The 18,658-nt window shown below is 48.4% G+C and overlaps 4 protein-coding genes across 4 annotated transcripts; all 4 read right to left on the reverse strand.

Moving 5' to 3' along the window:
* Positions 1-4,072: 4,072 nt before the first annotated feature.
* Positions 4,073-4,886, reverse strand: COCCADRAFT_33272 (uncharacterized protein; the record flags this gene model as incomplete). Its single annotated transcript, XM_007709980.1, has 3 exons — positions 4,073-4,208; positions 4,285-4,596; positions 4,663-4,886. 3 exons carry the CDS (start codon positions 4,884-4,886, stop codon positions 4,073-4,075), a joined length of 672 nt encoding a protein of 223 aa, XP_007708170.1.
* Positions 4,887-6,254: 1,368 nt separating this feature from the next.
* Positions 6,255-7,486, reverse strand: COCCADRAFT_85369 (uncharacterized protein; the record flags this gene model as incomplete). Its single annotated transcript, XM_007710015.1, has 4 exons — positions 6,255-6,669; positions 6,721-7,073; positions 7,126-7,254; positions 7,307-7,486. The coding sequence occupies 4 exons, from the start codon at positions 7,484-7,486 to the stop codon at positions 6,255-6,257; spliced, it is 1,077 nt and encodes a 358-aa protein (XP_007708205.1).
* Positions 7,487-14,472: 6,986 nt separating this feature from the next.
* Positions 14,473-16,065, reverse strand: COCCADRAFT_85444 (uncharacterized protein; the record flags this gene model as incomplete). Its single annotated transcript, XM_007710016.1, has 3 exons — positions 14,473-15,268; positions 15,367-15,796; positions 15,894-16,065. 3 exons carry the CDS (start codon positions 16,063-16,065, stop codon positions 14,473-14,475), a joined length of 1,398 nt encoding a protein of 465 aa, XP_007708206.1.
* A 1,448-nt stretch (positions 16,066-17,513) lies between these two features.
* Positions 17,514-18,609, reverse strand: COCCADRAFT_85355 (uncharacterized protein; the record flags this gene model as incomplete). The annotated part of the gene is made up of 4 exons (XM_007710017.1): positions 17,514-17,711; positions 17,773-17,901; positions 17,956-18,172; positions 18,227-18,609. The coding sequence occupies 4 exons, from the start codon at positions 18,607-18,609 to the stop codon at positions 17,514-17,516; spliced, it is 927 nt and encodes a 308-aa protein (XP_007708207.1).
* Positions 18,610-18,658: the final 49 nt, after the last annotated feature.

Genomic DNA, 18,658 nt, shown 5'->3' on the forward strand with positions numbered 1-18,658 from the left:
CCAGTTTCTCGTTTTCTTTGGTCTATCTATTACTTTACGTAGCAGCGGTTCTCTTTTTTACCTTTTTTAGAAAGCTTGCCAGTTGCTTTCACACAGCACATAGCTCAATACTTCACTTAATACCCCCTTACTTTTCTCTCATCTCTTCACTCACTCACATACTCACACATTCACCCCCATTTTCTCCTATTTCCCTTTGTCATTTTCTCTCTTACGCAATGCGATTGATGTAATGAACGTGTGGTACTTGTTTCGGGAATCTAGATGCGGGGACTTGGGTAAACTCTGGGGGTTAAATTTCAGACTAGGGGCAGATACCATATAGAAAGATTTTTTGGATTTTTTATTATCTGAGCCCAAAAATAGCCCTTGCTGTGTTACTGCATACACAGTATCTACACATACGTATGTCTTGTACACCATTCTTCTAGGCCCCACAAACCAGGCAGACAAGCACCACATTTATCACGTGAGACATTGCACGAAAGAGGAACGTGGGGTCACCAAGTCCTCGTCCCAAATTAAAACACTTTTTACTATTTCCAACTCGGTATGTGGAGGCCCGCCCACCCGCTCTCATACTTTTATCCCGGTACGACGTATTCCGAAACGAGTCTCCCCCAACCCCATTTCTCTCCCTCATCTTCTTTCGCGCCACCCTTTTCTCAGCCCTTTTTTTGCCCATGCAACCCCTTCCCCCCCGGCATTACTTTACCAATCTCACCTTCTTACCAAGCAATCAGTCATCATTTAATCGTTTCCTTGCCCCCCTCTCTCCCAAATAAAATAACTTGATTCGAAGCAACACACATATATGCATTACATATGATAGCGCACCCCCATGTCCCCTTTTTGCCATGTTCATTCTTTGGAGTTTTCTAACTCCCCCAGGTTCCCCTTCTTTTTACTTTAGTTGGAGAGCGCGATCTGGGAAAGAAGAAGGGGGGGTGGAGGTGGGGAGGGGGGCACAGCCACACACACACACACACACACACACACACACACACACACACACACACACACACACAACGCGTTTAACGCCCAAAGACAATAGTAAGACCTAAAGTATATGTATTTCGCGCTCTCTGTCTGTCTGTCTGTCTGTATTTCGTTTTGCAAATAGTGCCTTAGAAGGACCGAGATGGAGAGGGAGGTTGAGGCGAAGTTTTGGAGGGGTCTTCGTCTTCGGGTCAGGCTCATGCACATACCCCCTGGTTAATTGTGGTGATGCGGGTTAGCTGAACGGCGGCGTCATGGCTTACGCAAGAGTCAATAAAGTTAGAAAGGTGATAGGTGGGTTTCTTTGGTGGTGAGAGTTTGTGGGGCGGAAATTGGCTGCGAGTGGTTTTTTGGGTTTTTGGGTTTTTGGTTTTCTGGTTTTTTGGGTTAGCTGGGGGTTGGATTGGTTGGGGAAGGGGGTGTTTTGGCGTTGTCATTTTTTAGTGTTGGTGCGGTGGCTGCTTTTTTGGGGAGGCCTCGAATTATTACAGTTTTGTGTAGCTAAGCATATGCTTTCCCCCCTTCTCTCTCTCACTGTATCTGGTCTCGTATCGAGTATCGAGATATACTTTTTTTCTGCTGTTGTTTCCAAGTATGGTTCATCTCGATCATGGTAAGTCTATTTTAGCTGTTGGGCTGCTTACGGATATTCTTTGTTTTCCCGTTTTGTTTCAGCGTAGTACTAGATGCCTAGTGTGGCACGATGGAATTGAAACGTACGCTACGTACTTACGCGCAAACCCCTCGCTGGAACACCAAGGGCGTATTTCTTCTTTTGACCGTTTTTCTTTTCGTTCGTCCGGCGTACATTCTGTCTTGCATTGTGTCGCGCGATCGGCGATTTGTACGCCATGTGCTATGTCTCGACCGCGTAACATGTTCATTTGCTCTGGTCATACGCATGCAGCGGTCCCTTGTCAGGACGCGCGAAGATTCTCGGCCTTGGTGCGGCCTTCCTTTCACGGTCTCCCGTGGCTTTGTCTGGAGTTTGCCGCCTTTAATCGGTCGTGTAGCCTAGAGAAGATGCGTGCCTCGTCAAGAGCTGGATGTTGTACACGTGTGCAGCCTGGTTCATCCAATAACGGAGATGAGCAGTTCCGCGCTCACGGATGTCCGGTCTGCCGCGTAGGCTCTTAATATCTTTCCGTACTAACTTCTGAACCAATACACGTCATTTGTGTACTCGGAGAAGAGACCGCCGCGTTCATAGGTGGTGCGGGACTATTTACGTGATGCACTGCTCCTCGTTGTTACCGTGCGCTGTCTTAGTGTTTTCCAGTCTCATCTTATCACGTCCACATAAGATGTGCATTAAATAATGACCTTAGTAACTCGGAGTAAATCTGTGTGTGCATGGTGACTTCATGGCTGAGTCATATTTCACATGCGGAAAGGTGTAATAGAAGAAAGTCATCCCGGAGATGACTTCGTTAGCCTAGGCTGTAGAATCAATGACATTGTGCACTATCGGAGGTGTCTGCAGTGTTGATAAAACCGGGAGTATTAAGAACTGACAAGACTGGGTGTTGCTGACAGCTCCATCGCGGCATATCGAGTGTCTTGGGCAATTTCTCAAGCCGGAGTTTGAGATACTCAGGCTCAGCGCCGAAATGATCAGGAGTTTCCGACATGCCGCTCTCTAGCCTCTCAATGACAACAAGCTTCTTCTCTTGATACAAGACCAAGAGTATATCTATCTCCGACGGCCGAAAGACAGTCAAGATTAAACGATTAGAGACCACAAAATTTTGAGTGAAGAAGTAGAGTGACCGGCAAAGGCATCAAGCTCCATCAAGTTTAGCTACGTTATCATATAAGAATGATTTATACTCGTTATGCAAGAACAAGCTGACAAACTCTCTTGGTAAGCTACCGCTAGTCTTCCCCAAAACCCTCTCCTCGTACATTAAGCTCCCCCTTCCATGGAAAGCAAAAAGATCGCCCCGCCCGAATCCTTTGGTTGACTGGAAGGTTGCTATCCAAACTTCATCAATAGTGAGCCTGCATCCTTCGCTTTCGAAAGACATGGTAGTGTGAGCATTGATAATCTTTGATATGATTTTAGCCTACTAAAGGACGATTAAGCAACAATACCTCGTATTGCTCTCTCCCCTCGCTGAGGGCGTTGAGGATCCAAATGTTGGAGGTGATGGTACAGACTGCAGGATCTTCTTCGCAATCTCTGATATCACATTTGGAATTGGTGATTGGTGGATCTCATCTGAGTTGTTTTGTGAAGAGTATCCAGAATATGGTTGAGTGAAGGCCATGATCAATCAGAAACACATCATCCAGCTTTCGTAGCTCTTTGCTCTTAGGATCTTGACTATAAAGCGAAGAACTTTGCTGCGGGCGTATTTCACTTTTGCTCAGCAGTGTAGTCAGTGTGAAATCAAAAGGTACACTCACCGCTTTTATACCAAGGATTGGTATATGAAAGATGGAAGACTGCTCGATACACTTTGGTCTAGTGCCAATCGCTCACCCTTAGAGTTTACTATGGTCATGTACCGAAGCAACTAAGAAAGTAATTTGTCAAGTGCAGAGATGGTGGCGTTAAGTATGAATGTGTTTCTCTGAAGAGAGCCGTTGTAAAAGACATATTTGCTACTAATCTGAATACTATATTTCCACTCATCGAAGGACTTGAGCTCAGTGAAGTCTTGTTCACAGTGTCGGTAGGAGCATTGGTATATCAGTGAACTGGAAACAACCACTCTTTTGGTCCTTTCAATTGATGACTTATTGAATCATGCGACGCTTAAGATAGCTATTCTATCGAGGCATAAGACGCTGCATAAAAGGATGTGGATGGTCACGTGTCGACCGGCTTTGTACTGTTCAGTCACGTGGTATTCGTGCTGTTGTTAGAGAGAACCATTCCGATAGGAATCTCGATCGAAAGTTGGCCAAAAATGGCAATGATTCAAGCAAATTTGAGCTCTCCTAGTAGCCAGTAAAGCATAATCCAGAGTCTGAGAAGGTCTGGTTTGATTGATTCCCATTGTGCATATCATGCTGGTGTCATTATAGAGTACCCATATCCACTCGTTATGCATATGGAAGTATGCGTTCAAGATATGTGACCCATGTTTTTGCATTCGGAAAATTCATCGTAATCGGGCAACACATCTTGAATCTCATGCTCTCTGCCAAGTATGTATGCAAGATACAAACATGTCGTCATGAAGCGGAGGCAGCACCATATCCTAAACGAACATCACATCAGCCAGGACCTCTTGGGATAAGCCCTTGAAATAACAAAAGACCCTTTACATGACTTACACAGCAAACACCGTCACGCCATATGACACCCTCATAACTTCACACCCACCCCGTGTCCGCTCCCACGCGTCCTTACACCCCCGCTCCAGATACCAAGGCCTCAAACCGACATGCCCAGGATCCGAAAAGTCACCCGAGTTCTGCAGTACCGCGCTAGATGCATAGAGGCCGACCAGAAGTATATCGTACATTGCGTTCGTCATGATACTCGCATGAAGGTCGAGTACGTATCCACTAAGGCAATTGACTTGGAAGCGCACGATCCATACAAAGAGCGCTATGACGGCGATCACCAGGTGGAACATTGTGGAACTACTCGCTATATCAGCTTCCAGTAGATACACATACTGTATATGAGGCCAGTGACCTCGGACGTACGTTTGATCCCAAATCAAGGGCATGGGAGGCGACTCGCGGTAGTTTGCATAGTCGTACACACGTTGCTGGGGATCAGAATTCCAGCCTTCGGAGCCACCGTTTTGCCAGAGGGCGGTACGGAATCGATCGGGGTATGCGGAGGCGAAGAGCGAGATGAGTGTGATGGCTAAGATGAGGTCTACGAGCATGGCGGAAAGGAAGAGTAGGGGCGGTGTACGGAGCATGACGACGATGGAGTATGATGGAATTGGGCAGAGAATCACTATGGATAGATCGATGCCATGATGTAAGCAAAGTGCTCTTAAGCTGCTTGGATAAGAATAACTGCATGGTGTGATGGTGCTACACGTAGCCCATGGGGAAGGAAGCGGAGATGCATGAGAGAGTATGTGGGTAAAAAAGAGATGTACCAATGACAACGAAGTGTAAGCCTAAACTCTCTCACATAATGCTGCTGTTGAGGTGTGTAGGAAGCATGCATATTACAAGCATGGCTTAGCGTGCTTGCCTCTGGTAGGCTCGATAATCCAGTAACGCGAAGGATGTGGATTGTAAAGTTGCGCAAATGGCCTCATATAGCGACTGGAAGTGGGTAACACGCTCTTTCTTGGGGGCACCAAAAGGTACAAATACTTCCGGTTTCTGATAATGAGGAGCAGTGCGTCAATATGAGTGCATTCGTATTGTAGATGTCTGGGAAGGGGGGGCGCTTGGGTAGCACTGGAAACGGTTAAACACGTGACAACCGAAGGCGCTTGGCAGATACCTAATGTGGAGGAGCAACATCAGTAATGCATGCTGGGTCAAACATTGTATTAGAATTTATTTTATGCCGATCAATGGCTGATATCGGGGGGTGCATGCTTGAATGAACAAGCGAAAGCACAGAAACTACATGCTGGTATGTCCCAACTTCTAGGCCCGTCGATCGCGACTGTTGGTGGGGAATAGTATGTCGTTGCCGTTTAGTGTCTAGTCTCGCGTAAAATACATCGTTCCCGAGCCTAAGGATTGCTCCTTGATTTCTTCTTTCGTCACCCCCAGCACAGCAGGGGTTGGCTTGACGCCCTTCTCTTCTATATCACTGTCATGCAAATCCATCTTTCTTCCGAGCGTCCTTGCATACCATCTGCTCCTTCAGGATTACGACTTCGTTCTTGGGTTATCCGCGCTGCTCTGTCGGCGTGGATCTTCTGACACTTTCTGGTCCAGACTCCTTAAGAAATACCACGTTGCAAATCCGGCGAAAAAGACCATGTTGGCTTGGTATGTGTAACGGAGGAGGGTGGTGATGCGAGCGTTCGGTCTGGGTGCCATGCTGTGTGCTTCTCAGGTTCGGTGGGTAGTGGTGTGAAGAGGTGTTGATCAAGAGTGATGGTTGGAAGTTAAGTACGGCAGTGACGTCATCCCTACGCGTTGGTAACGGGTAGACCCGACCGCAGCTGCCGTTACTGTTGTTGGCACTTGCGGATAATTAGATTGGCATTCTGCATCCAGTAGCAACGTGCTCCACAAACATCTATTTTTTTTCTCAACACCGAAGGAAATCAGGCTCGGGTTTTTAAAATCTTGATATAATTATCACTCTAAAATCACAGCCGATCGAGATTGTACTCTTTGGTGATTTTGATCTCGTTCGCGCCTAGAGATCCGGTCCGCTCAAGGGTATCCGAGTCGCTGTTCAGAGTGACGAATGCAGCGGCTTGTGGTTTCGAGGCGTGCGGCATCCATTGCGAAGGCTCATTCAAATTCGACGTAGAAGAACCACTACTCGTCGTCCGGAACTTGAGTCGGCGGAGACCGTGACTTTCGTTGGACGTGATTGGAGAAGCCCTACGCCAGGATGGCAACGAACGAACATTAGGAACACAGCAACAGACAATTCCGACAGCAACTTCAATAGGCGAGAAGCAGACACGCCACCAAGACGCACCAATGGGATCTTCGTTCACGTCGCCGAATACGTTGATTGCGCAATCGATGCGCAGGACGGCGAGGATTGTGCAGCTGTACACTGTTAGTAACTCCTGCACTGGACTGTTGAACGCTTTGACTTACAAGCATCCCAGAAGAAACAAAATCATTACGGACCACCTCTTCTTGGCCGATAGCTCGGCTGCTAAAATTGCGGGCACTGGGGCAAATAGGATGATGCTGTTGAAGAAGACGTGTAGCGATCCGATGATAATACATGATTTTTTGCTCTGCAGCTCACACTTTCCAGGTGGGTGGCACATGCTGATCCAGCCGGCGAGCGACCAGATGTACCAGATGGAGATCAGCCCTATGGAACACCAGCAAGCGGTCTGAGCGATGCGTTTTCTCTCATACAGGCGGAGATAGGCCTTGGCGAAAGCGATTTGAACAGTGGCAATGGATGTGGCCCAGCATATGTCGAGTGCGAATTGCAACTTGAATGTGAGTTAGCGATGAGTTGATTATAATGACTGGCTTCAGACGTACTCGTAGCCAGAACCGATTTACGACGTCGAAATCCTTTGTCGGATCCGCCTTGATCTGATCACTTGTCAAGCCCTCGCCACCTAGAAAAACCAAAACGTAAACTATGGTAACTACGACGAAGCTCATAGCCTTTGGAATGTCAGCCTGATTCAACATCAACCAAGCAAGCATTCAGCCTTACCAGAGCAGCCAGCATGAGGACATCCTCGGTCAGGGTGTTGATTCTTCTCACGCTCCTGGTGTACCATCTCGCGGCGACAGCGACCGAAGCTACGACAAAGCAGAGGAGAGGTGCAATAAGCAAAGCCAGTTGCTTTCCATTGATGATGTCAAAGCGATTGTCCGTGATTGAGCCCGCCATGATGACTACAAGGCAGCTTCTGTCCTCACAGCATAACGAGCGGTTTTCAGCAGAATCGTCGCGAAGGGGTTCAGTTGCAGCTGGAACCGGGGGTATAGTTATAGGCCCCCCACTGCGCGAGCGGCTTGACGCAGATAAAGCCAAATAAGGCGGCTTCCAGTGCCATGGTCCGGGCCAGGGCAGTGTCATGCACCATGCCCGTTGAGTTTACCTTCAACGCCTATCTGGCCGCACTCAGGGTGCTCTGACCCTGCTGGCCATGCGACATGGGGGGCTGTCGCTGGGCGGGCTTTTCGGGATGCGAAGAAGGGTTAGGGCGAGGATGCACGGCGCTGATTTGTTGCACAGCATGCGGGCCGACGCGGAACACGGCTAACCACGCCGCATGCCTGTCACCCAAGCTTTCCCACCAGCCAACCAAACATGCAAACGCCCCTGGCACCAACTCGTATCTCCGCTTCTGGGCTGTGTGCCAGCGCTGACGGACGAGGATCCACCACGACATGCGCACTAGAATGGCAAAAGAAATGCCTGTCTTGTGCTCTTCCGTGGGACTGGGCCGGGCCTCGAGTACTCTGGTCGTTTCACCACCACCACGCCTGATGACAGACACCCGACGTGCCCTCTACCAAGCTCCTCTCCTCATGTCCATACACATGGCACTTCCACACGCATGCGTGTGGGTGCATTATGGTTGCGGAGCTGCCGAAAACACTGGACCTCTGTCCTCAGCCTAGCACTCGTTCTCCTATCCACCATGCCGCCCCAGGCCCAACACCGAGCGCTGAAACAAGCCATGGTGTAGGTCGCCTTCCGATTCGGGCGCAATGAACATGGGTTCCCAACTGCAAGCGAAGTGGCGCCTTTCACATACAGCCCAGAACACGGCCTCGAGTCAGGCCTGACCACACAGCTCTTTTCTTTCCAAGCCCCCTCATCTCTGCAACACGGCACAAGTCTGAGGCCCTCTCGTACCTCCCACCTGCTCTCCCAATAGGACTCCACCACATTACTCCATACACACGTGGCAAGCACGTTCTAACCGTCATCCTTCAACCTCGAGATCGCCCGTAACCTGGCAAATCTCCGACGTTATACCGTCTGCCCCGAGCAGTTTCACCGAAGACGCCCTCCTAAACCACTCTCTTCCCGGGGTACATACTTAGGGCCAGCCTTGCCATGCCTTGCCATTGACTGCCTGTCCCTTCCCCGTCTTTTGCACATGTGCTTCGCTGTCTATTCACTTATATATGTGTATGATGTGCATATGCAGCCTCATGACGTTACACAAATGCCTCGGAGCCTCGTCTCCTTAACATCAACACCCTCAGGTAGATAGTCTTTGACCGGTTACACCTCGCTTACAAACTCGTACCGCGGCCTTACCAGCTCGCTCACTTTCTTTCGTTTTTTCACTCTCGCGTAGATTTGCGTCATTCAAAGGTTTGTCACCGACCATATCCTGGCCTTATTCGAGGCAGGGAAGTAGTCTCAAACGTGAGTCTCTTACAATAGGGCCTTTGTCCGCTGATCTGCAGCCCATGATTGGCTTTGTTTGGTCGGGGGCTCATGTCTCTACCGATAGCCACTTGTTTGCAACCATGTCCATAAGTCGATCCGCATTTTGAGCCTGGGATGCCGAGAGTCAGATACGGGTGGCGTGAGAATATACTTTTGATAGCCTCGCTCCCCTACCACCAAAGTTTGGCCGCGCTGAATTAGCTGTCAACGCAGGTCCCAGAACCGAATCGATAATCGCAAATCGACATATGTGCAATGACGACTTTATCCGCTGCAAAACTGCAGTGATCGACTTGCTCGTCATACCTAGCGAAGTGGTCCTCAGGCGGGGCAGGAAGCGCGCGGACCGCCCGCCTCGAGGCCCTAGGAAACTAGGAAAACTGTCACTCCGTGCAAGGGTTCGTATAGGTCATTCTCGGTAGGAACTATTTCGGCGTAGCTGATGCTGCGACTAGAGGTGGGCTGGTCAAAACAATTTCATTTGTGTAATCACATGGCGAAGTGGCCATCAACCCAGCTCTCAGGAGCGCACGGCTCGGTAGCATGGCACCCACGTCGTGATACAACCCTGCAAAGACATCATGCGAGCGCAATGTGTGTGCATCTGATGTTACCCTGAATGTCACTCTAACTTACAACTACTTTTCCCACACTTCCAACTCTGGTCTACACTAGAAACCCATGAGTGTATCTCTGCTGAACAGTCAAAACGAAAAGTATTTTCACGATAGACTACACTATACGAGCTTTCCAGACACCTATACGAGTGAGATTATAGTGTATCAAGTCTGCGCATGGGTTGCGAGTCGTCTCTTCTCCATGAGAAGATGTATCGCAGTAACACTATTATGTCCAGTCGCGTAATATAGCAGTGTGATTAGGTTCCTATTCTTTCACCTATAAATATCACTTACACAAATACCCGTATTAAGTATACTAGGACATGGTGCATAGAGCTGGCAGCCTACAAGGCAAAATGAGACGGTGATACTACTAGGGAATTTTCCTTGACAACCCAGCTAATCGTTGCATCGATCACCTTCTGCACCCCTCCCTCCCATTTCTGACTCTCAAACATCCCACGTACGCAAGATTATTCCGTGAAAAAAATTGGAAAGCCTTGCAGAGGGGCATGACCGCAGAATTTGAGTTCGACAACAAGGTCTGTCCTTGTTACCATAGGTGTGTGCTTGGCGACTCTATCGTTGTTATTACATTTCATCTATATCTCGAAGATCTTCGGGCCGTCAGAGAGCTTGGTACTGTCGAAGAGGGCTTTTGTCGGCGATACTTGCTGGCTTGCAAACGTACTTCCTCAAGTCTCCTGGTCTGCTCAAAGAGTCAGGCGATTCAACTTCAGATGCGACCAAAAATGCGACCCAGAACACACATGATGTGAAAAATTATGGATATCTTTGTCCCAAATCCTCAACAGCGCCGTTGGATTGGAAACCCTGTGTGGGGGCAGGCAATATCCTAGCCCCTCCCAACTATCTGCGGTCCGCATTGCCTCGGCAGCTTCTACACTCTCTTCTACACCCAGTTCTCTTCCTGCTGCTTGTAGTTATCCACATCCGGAGCGACAACCATATAGAGCGCCCCAAGAATGAAGCCAACTGCAAGCTAACCAGGACAGTTCTCCACCCGTTGTTTTCCCCACAGTATCACAGCATCAAGCCGAACAAGTACTCAACGATAGCAAAGCCTCACAATATCAACGAGATCTCCGCTATCGCCAAATATTCCTGCGTCGCTGATTTCTGGCCCTTGAACTCAAACAAAAACATGGTTGCCTTCATGATTACGATCACAGAAACTCAGGCCGAGGTACAAAGTACTATACTTTCTGAAAGGGCTGATAAGGCCCGATTGCGTCGGTTGAAACTCGTCACACGTCACCACTGCCAGCGATAAACCGACTAGCAATGCAGAGACTACATCCATCGAGCGTCTTGTAAAAAAGAGTAGCGTAGAAGCCGCTGGAAGACTAGGCATGCGCGAATATCCAAGTTCCTTGCTAGCTGTGCTCGGTTACCGAACTGGATTCTGGCCAAGCGGCAGCAACCGCATTGCTTCCGTTTTGGCCTCTCCACCACGCCTGTTCATCGTGGGCCGGAATGGGGGTTGACAGGTTGTCTTCCGAGATGGATGCAGATGCGTGACTAAGGCATGTGGCTAGTAAAAGTGGAAACTTTTACTAGTCTACCATGGCCAACGTCAGCCACCGGTCAGAGCAGAGGGCGCGCATTCCGAGGCTGCAAAGCGCAACGCATGTGGAGCGCCAGGCAGTGCAGGTGGCAGAGCTGATCTGTTGGCGGGGTGTGTGTGTCTGTGTGATGAAGAAGAGAAGGCCTATGGCGTCGCTTCAGCCCGGCCCCCACGTTCCAGTATGGGCTAAAGCGAAGACAGGATGACACGCCAGTGTCCCAGCATGTCTCACTTGATTTGCCATCATACAAAGCCCCCAAACTTTGATTTCTTTTTTTTCTCGCTTGCAGTGGCAGGATATTTCCTTTTCGCCTATATGTTTTGCTTCCTGGATCATAAAGGCGCGGTATTCAACATTCCCAGCCGCTGCAAGGTAATCTGCTATTCTATTTTCATATTCGTGCAGCTGATACTTGCTGGGTTGTCGCGTGAAGCTGGCAATCATCATGTCGATACCAATTCCTCAAAGAACTAGGGATCCTTTTTGAAACACTTTTTTTCTAATACTGCATAACTCACTCAGCAGCACTTGGTCACAATCACTGCCGATGTTAATGATTCAAGTACGCTGGCGATAGACAACAGATGCTACACAGCTTACCAGGAACAAACCGATGGAGAAGGTTGCTCCGGTGCATGAGAGGGATTCTGCAGCCAGACATCGTCATGCGTATTTGACGATGCTAGAAATATCCTTATGGCCGATAATCTGAAACCCCGGGGATCTACTCATTAGTAACTTTGTAATAACAAGACAAGGCGTAAGGCGTGCGACATCAAAGCTCCCGGGAAACCTTGATGTATATTACATTTGATGCAACAATACCACCAAGTCGTTGGTCTCACGTACGCACGTATGGGTGGTAAAATCGGCATTGAATGGTGTCCCTTGTCCTTTGCCTGGTTCAATCTACAACTAAGCAAGGGCCATTAATTGACAAGCACTATTAAGCTTCAATTAATATCTTTTTCTCCTTAGCATGATCCATTGCCATCAAAGAAGAATGCATCCGCAGATTGCAAATGAAAACAAAAAGCCATCCTGGATACTTGTATAGCGGAACGGAACACGAAGCTACAATGTAGCCAAGGTTGAGAAAAAAAAACTTCAAGGACGCATCCATGCTGGCGATGCGACTGCAGAGAACCGAAGCAGATTTTCAGGGGAGGGGGTCAGCTGTCACAACATTATCTTGATTAGCAGGCGGCCTGTAAGATTAGTCTTGTTTTATCTAGCGAGCTTTCAAAGGCAATAGGATGTCCAGTTCGATAGGTATGGAAATTGGCCCAACTTTTACTTTCTCAAGTCGCTATCTCTACTTGCTCTCTCGATCACAGTCTAACAGGACAATGCTGTAGGAATATGAAGTATGGCTTGTGGAGTTCCTATCTTGTGCCTTGAGAAAAACTTGGACAAGCTTTATAGAGTCTTGTCGACGCTGTTTACCCTTATCTAGCAAACCGTATTTATTCACTTGGACGTGACAGAACGGAGCTGTATTTCTCCCTTGTGAAGCTGGCGATTTCAAATCTGTTGCATCATCCCGTAACATGAATGCGCAAGAAGGTATACAAGAATATATCACGCGCATACTATGTAACCCTCGCGAAGCACCATTTGATCCTTATACTAGCGTTCTGTGAGCCAGTCATCATCACTCTTGTCTCTCTGTATATTGCATCGTGCGTGTCGTACATGTATCAAGCCATGTCGGATACGAAACAGCAGAGCGAGGAGGCGGCACGTGATGAGATGCTGGAGATACTGTTGCGGCGTCTGTCTCTATAGGCAGGTGCTGACAAGAAGCTATGCAGTAAGGTCGACATGTAGACTGTAGTTGTACATAATACTTGAAGGGAAGCTGCTGATGGTGGTGGACGCTCAGGTAGTCAATTGTGTGTCGCTGGACATCAGACATGGCTTGTATCCCAGCCTGCAATTAATTTGGCACAACGCCACGGACTGTAGCAGGGCTCTCGCCCAGCAGAGAAAGAGAAGACAGCAGCGGTTGCTCAACTGGCGGACTAGGCCTTGCGAGAATACTGTGCTTTGCAAGATACTCCCGCGAATAGACGGGACTAGGTGGTGGGACAGCACCATAAATCCTGGGACCTATCCGTCCGCATGCCCTATGGGAGACTTTTAGGTAGGACGTTAAATCTGAACACACACAAACACACACATGGCTTGTATCACTGTAAGCCGTGGGCTTCACCCGTCCGTATGCCCCCTTAGAGACTTTCAGATAGGACGCCAAGCATGTACATGCATACATACATAGACATGACTTGCAAGTCATCACTCCTGCATCAAGGCATTGAAGCTAGCAACATAATCCTGGATTAACGCTGTCGATTATCAGCTCATACATAAAACCTGTTCAAGCTATCCCAGCCGCGTTTCTTTTTTTACATTTCCATGCTTATGATCACACCGAAAGCCCATGTTCGCAATCATGTAGTGTGGTTGCACTACCAACTACAATCAGTCCTCATTTCCTAGACCCACTTTACCCATCCTCATCTGGCATGATATTACGCAAATTTTTTCTTCCTCACGCCATCCCGGAAATATTCAACCATGGGCTTTGTGTAACACAGTGTCTGCACTTACCTTGTACTGTTCATTGCCGAACAACAAGCCATGTTGTGGGTAGCTTTGCGGTGGGCTGTCATGGTTACGAAATGAGCGTCCGTGCCGAAAATTCTTCCGTATTACCATATGGCAAGCAGAAAAATTCTCACCTGTCAATTGAGGAGGGGATGCAAGTGCGTACGTGCGCATGCTATCGAGAGGTCATGGCAGTGATCCAGAGCTATGGGAAGTGTGGATGATCCATGGACTCAAAGTGATGCCTGGCTATTCTTCCAGTGTTGATAGGCTGTTTAACCCATGGTGGAGTCATGTTGCTTATGCGACCACATGAATAAATCTGGCAGACCGTCATGCAGCGATGTATCCTTGGAAATATGCACTTCAAGGCAACAAACAATCCAAGTCTCCATGCTAAATCGCCAGTTCAATGGACTTTGAGATAAGACCAATACTCCTTTCAGGTCCATCGTTCATTTATTGGTTCTTTACAAAATCGGTTAGACACTCGATAAGAAGCCCATGTTGCCCGAGTCACGTACAACCACAATCTCACACAACAAGTCGTCTTAATGAAGAATTGAATTCATGGAATAAAGCCCCTAGAGCGAGTGTATTAAATAAGCGTTCCCGTAGACGTAACCGTTAAAGCATCTAAACGTAACTAGGACGAATTGCTATTATCTGCGCATGAAAACGCAGAATCAATCGAACCATCTTTGTACGCCTCCTTGATCTGAACAATCACGCCATATGTGCCTCCGACAGTCAGGAATGCAGAAAGACCGATAAGCGCAACGTGCAACAAGTACATCATCTTTTGCGGAAATGATCCTCTCCAGTGGTCGCGGTGGTCGTAGATCCACAGCCAACCCGGATAGCCAATTCCCAGGGGAGCAAACGCGAGACTTCCAGCAAGACTGAGTAGGTAGTTGAAGATTGGTACTCCTGAGGCGATCAGGAAGCTGACAATGGTCATGCCGCCTACGCATCCAAACCATGTGCCCCAATGGACAAACGTGTTGGACTGCAGATGTCTGGACTTGCGCAGAATTCGGACGAAAATGTACTTGGCACCAATGTGGACGTATAGGGCGCCACTGACGAGCAGTCCAATGATACCGATTCCGTATGCCACCTTTTTGATGGTAGGTCCAGCACTGCCCAAGGACGGCGAAGCAACCCATTTACCACACCATTTGTATACAACCAGACTGAAAGATAGGTAGGCGGCACCGACAAAGGTCATGCAGGTCATTACTGACCTACCAAAGTGGCGGGGATTGCGCATTTCCGACATGACGGGGAGGAAAGCAGACGTGGCGGCCGAGGAGCAAAAGATCGTACTTGCGGCTGTGATGCCAGCTGCAAATGTTGGATGGCCGATAACATGGTATCCGAAATCATAAGGACCGGTTTGAGGTGCTGCAGCGGGTCGATCGCGGGTCGTTACTCCAATTCTGAGGTTTGTGTAAGCTGAGTGTCAAAAAGAAACGGAATAAAGATTCTCTACTGGCACGCGCCGAGCTGAGCAAACCAAGGACGGAGAGAAACTTACACGACGATGAAGACGGCAATAAAGACCGAAACAAAACCAGCCCAAGTGATCCATGCAATCTTCTCAAACTTCCTCACACTCGCACAAAGGCCGACCATAAGCGTTGCAATGAGGGAAAAGTAGTTTGTGCACAGCGAGTGGTTGGAGAGCGCGTTGAGTGCAGTCGATACACCCACGATGCCCGATGCAGCCACGATAACGAAGGCAACCAGGAAGAGAATACCGGTGATTTCCTTGACAATAGGTCCGCCAACAAGCAGACCCATATCAGCAATAGAATGGCACCCCGGGTGCCTCATGCGAAACTGTCCCAGGACCAACGCAGCCCAAGTGTTGATAGCCTGCCAGCCGATGACATTGATGGCACCAGGCAAAGCACCAAGGACATACATGGCCGAGGGAATCGTAAGCACACCAGTTGCGAAAATGACTAAAGTTGCACAAGTCAGTCGATTTTTTCAAAACATTTGCGCGAAAACATGTTGACATTCACAACAATAAACAACAAGAGAATATTAAAGTCTTACTCTTCAGCAAAATCATGGTCGTCTGAATCCATCCCACAGTACGGAAATCCTCATATCCCTCTCCCTTCTTGAACACCTCATTGTCATTCTCCAGGTCAGATTTCGCCTCACCGATACTTCCAGAGCTATGGCTCGGCGCCGGCGCAATAACATCCTCGTTCTTCTCAGCCATGATTCGCAACCCGAAGGACCGACCGCGAAGCCAAAAAGGACAGACACAGGCGAGAGAGGCAGCAGTAGGCCAAGAAACAGAGGCCGTACGTATATCTTCTGATATACAGAAAGGTTTTGAAGGAAGAGAAGATACCAAGAAAAAGACAATCGAATAAAAGGTGATGACTTCAATTTATCTAAGCGCTTTTGCTGCTGCTGCTTGGGTCGGCGGGTCGGCGGGCGGTGGGCCCACCATCCCGTATGTTGGCGTTTTGAATAAGATCGCACAGGTACCCTGGTGCACCCTGGATGGGGAGGGGGGGACGCGCGAACTCACCGTAGGAACACCGAGGGGGGAACTAGGCATGGGTTAATAGGGGACCAAAGCAGGTAGGCCGCGCTTAGGCGAGTTCCTAAGAGTTACTTATCTTTGGATGGAAATTCTGAAGTTTTATTTTCTGCAGGTGCTTGAGTAATGTACTTTAGAATATAGAAATTAGAATTGTTTTCTTAAAATGTTTAATGTTGAGCTGGATTGTTGTTGTTTTTAGCATAGAGATGTTTATTAAAGATATTTGAAGAAAAAAAAACTTTGAACAAACTTGCTTCTTCTCCTCTCTATTCTTTGTCTCTAATTTTTTTTACAATATTATTTACTCATATCTGCACATTCTTTAGAAATCCGTTTTACTAAATATTAACTTAAAACATTCTACTCCTTAACCCAATCTAGCAACGTTGGGCACCTACTCCACCAAGCCCACCCAATCAAAGCAAGCAATCCCCCTCCCTCAGCGCGTCTCCCATCCAGTTGCGTGCGCGTCTACCAACACCACAAAGCAACACACCCGCGCTCGCGCTATCGCAGAATCCGGGGGTGGGATGTGGGTCGCGGAAACGTACGGGCCGGAGGAGTTTGGAGGTGGCCCCGGCAGATAGGATTGCGCAGCGGGGCGGCACGGAACAAGCTTACTCCAAAACGTTGACGTGTCACAACCCTGCATTCCCAAATGATTTTTTTTCTATCCGCTAGTCCTTGCCCATGGAGTAAGAGGGGATCTTTGCCCTTACTTACAAAACAGAACCACTTTACCCATTTACTCCAATTTTCGATGGATGCAAGGAATATCCTGGGGAAAATTAGTTTGTTGGAGATGATTGACGGGCAGGATGGTACATTGTGTAAGATTGCTAAATTGATGCTGGGTTTTTTTGTTGTCGTGCGTGTATTGTTGCGCACACTCGGAGGATGACTACCGCCTATGGACATGGCTCTATTGGACATGGTTGGTGACTCGCTATCACGAACGGCATATTATGTAACGAGCGAATAACGATATCAGGGGCGCCGAGTCAAGATACCTGAGTGATTATTTTGCATTGAACCAGGATGATTAAGCCAGACTAACGACGCGACAAAATCCAATACAATAACAGGACGGTTCTCAGCTCAGTCATGTGCTTTGCTTATTCCTTCAATTTAGCTCCCACGGGAGCTGGAAGTAGGGCACCTGCAGCTGGCGCGTTCTTCTTCTTGAACTCGTCCGCCATCTGCTCCATGGTTACAAACTCGACGCCCTCATGCTTCTTGAAATGTTCAATCAGTCTTTCGTGCATGAGAAGCAGGTGTGGTCGCCCAGATACATCAGGGTGAATTGTCAAAGGCTATTCATGTCATGTTAGCTACGACAATGGGATAGCAGTATATAGTCTGGCGAAGACTCACAAAGATGAACTCGTCATACTCGCGATAGAAGTAGTCAAAATGGTCCCTCCAGAGATCTTCAGTGTCACGTGCATTGACAAAGCCGTGGCTGTTTGGAGAGCCCTTGATGAACATGTGTGGTGGCAAGTCCTAGACATTGCATGTTAGTCGATACGAGGACCAATCGGTTGATATCGCTCTTACATCAAGGTACCAATTGGCAGGAATTTCTACGAGGCCAGTGTCCTGACCTGCAACCAATGGCTTCATCCAGTCCTGAGCTTTCTTCTTGTAGTCAATCTTGGTCCATGAGTCGCCAGTTCTTAGATAGTAGGGCTGGCAATCATGGTGGCTCATGCTATGGTCATACTCAATGCCATATGAGAGCAGCAGCTCGGCACCTTCACGGCTTGTCTCCCACCTTTGACGATCATTAGCATGGTACACAGGCGTATCATGTCAAAAAGAACCATACCATGGAGCTACGCTGCCTCGAGGGGGCTTTCCAGCAAACTCGGTCAGCATGCGATATGTCTTGTCAAGAACATCTCTTTGCTGCTCAATGCTCATGTCAACAGGGTTCTCATGGCTGTATCCATGGAGGCCAATTTCGTGGCCAGCATCGCGTACAGCCGCCATGTCCTCAGGGAACGTCTCTAGACTGTGCCCCGGAATGAACCATGTAGTCTTGATGTCGTACTTCTTGAACAACTTCAGTAGACGCTGGGTGCCAACAGTTCCCGCAAAGAGCCCACGACTGATGTCACTGGTACTGTCCTGTCCGCCATAGGACCCCAGCCAACCACAGACAGCATCGACATCAATTCCATACGAGATGAGTACACGCTTCTTGCCCATTGTTGCTGGATGAAGTGGAAGGTGGGGGTATACTCTCGAGTAGGGTAGC

The sequence above is a fragment of the Bipolaris zeicola genome (assembly GCF_000523435.1).
Source record: "Bipolaris zeicola 26-R-13 unplaced genomic scaffold scaffold_13, whole genome shotgun sequence".
Classification (NCBI taxonomy): Eukaryota; Fungi; Ascomycota; class Dothideomycetes; order Pleosporales; family Pleosporaceae; genus Bipolaris; species Bipolaris zeicola.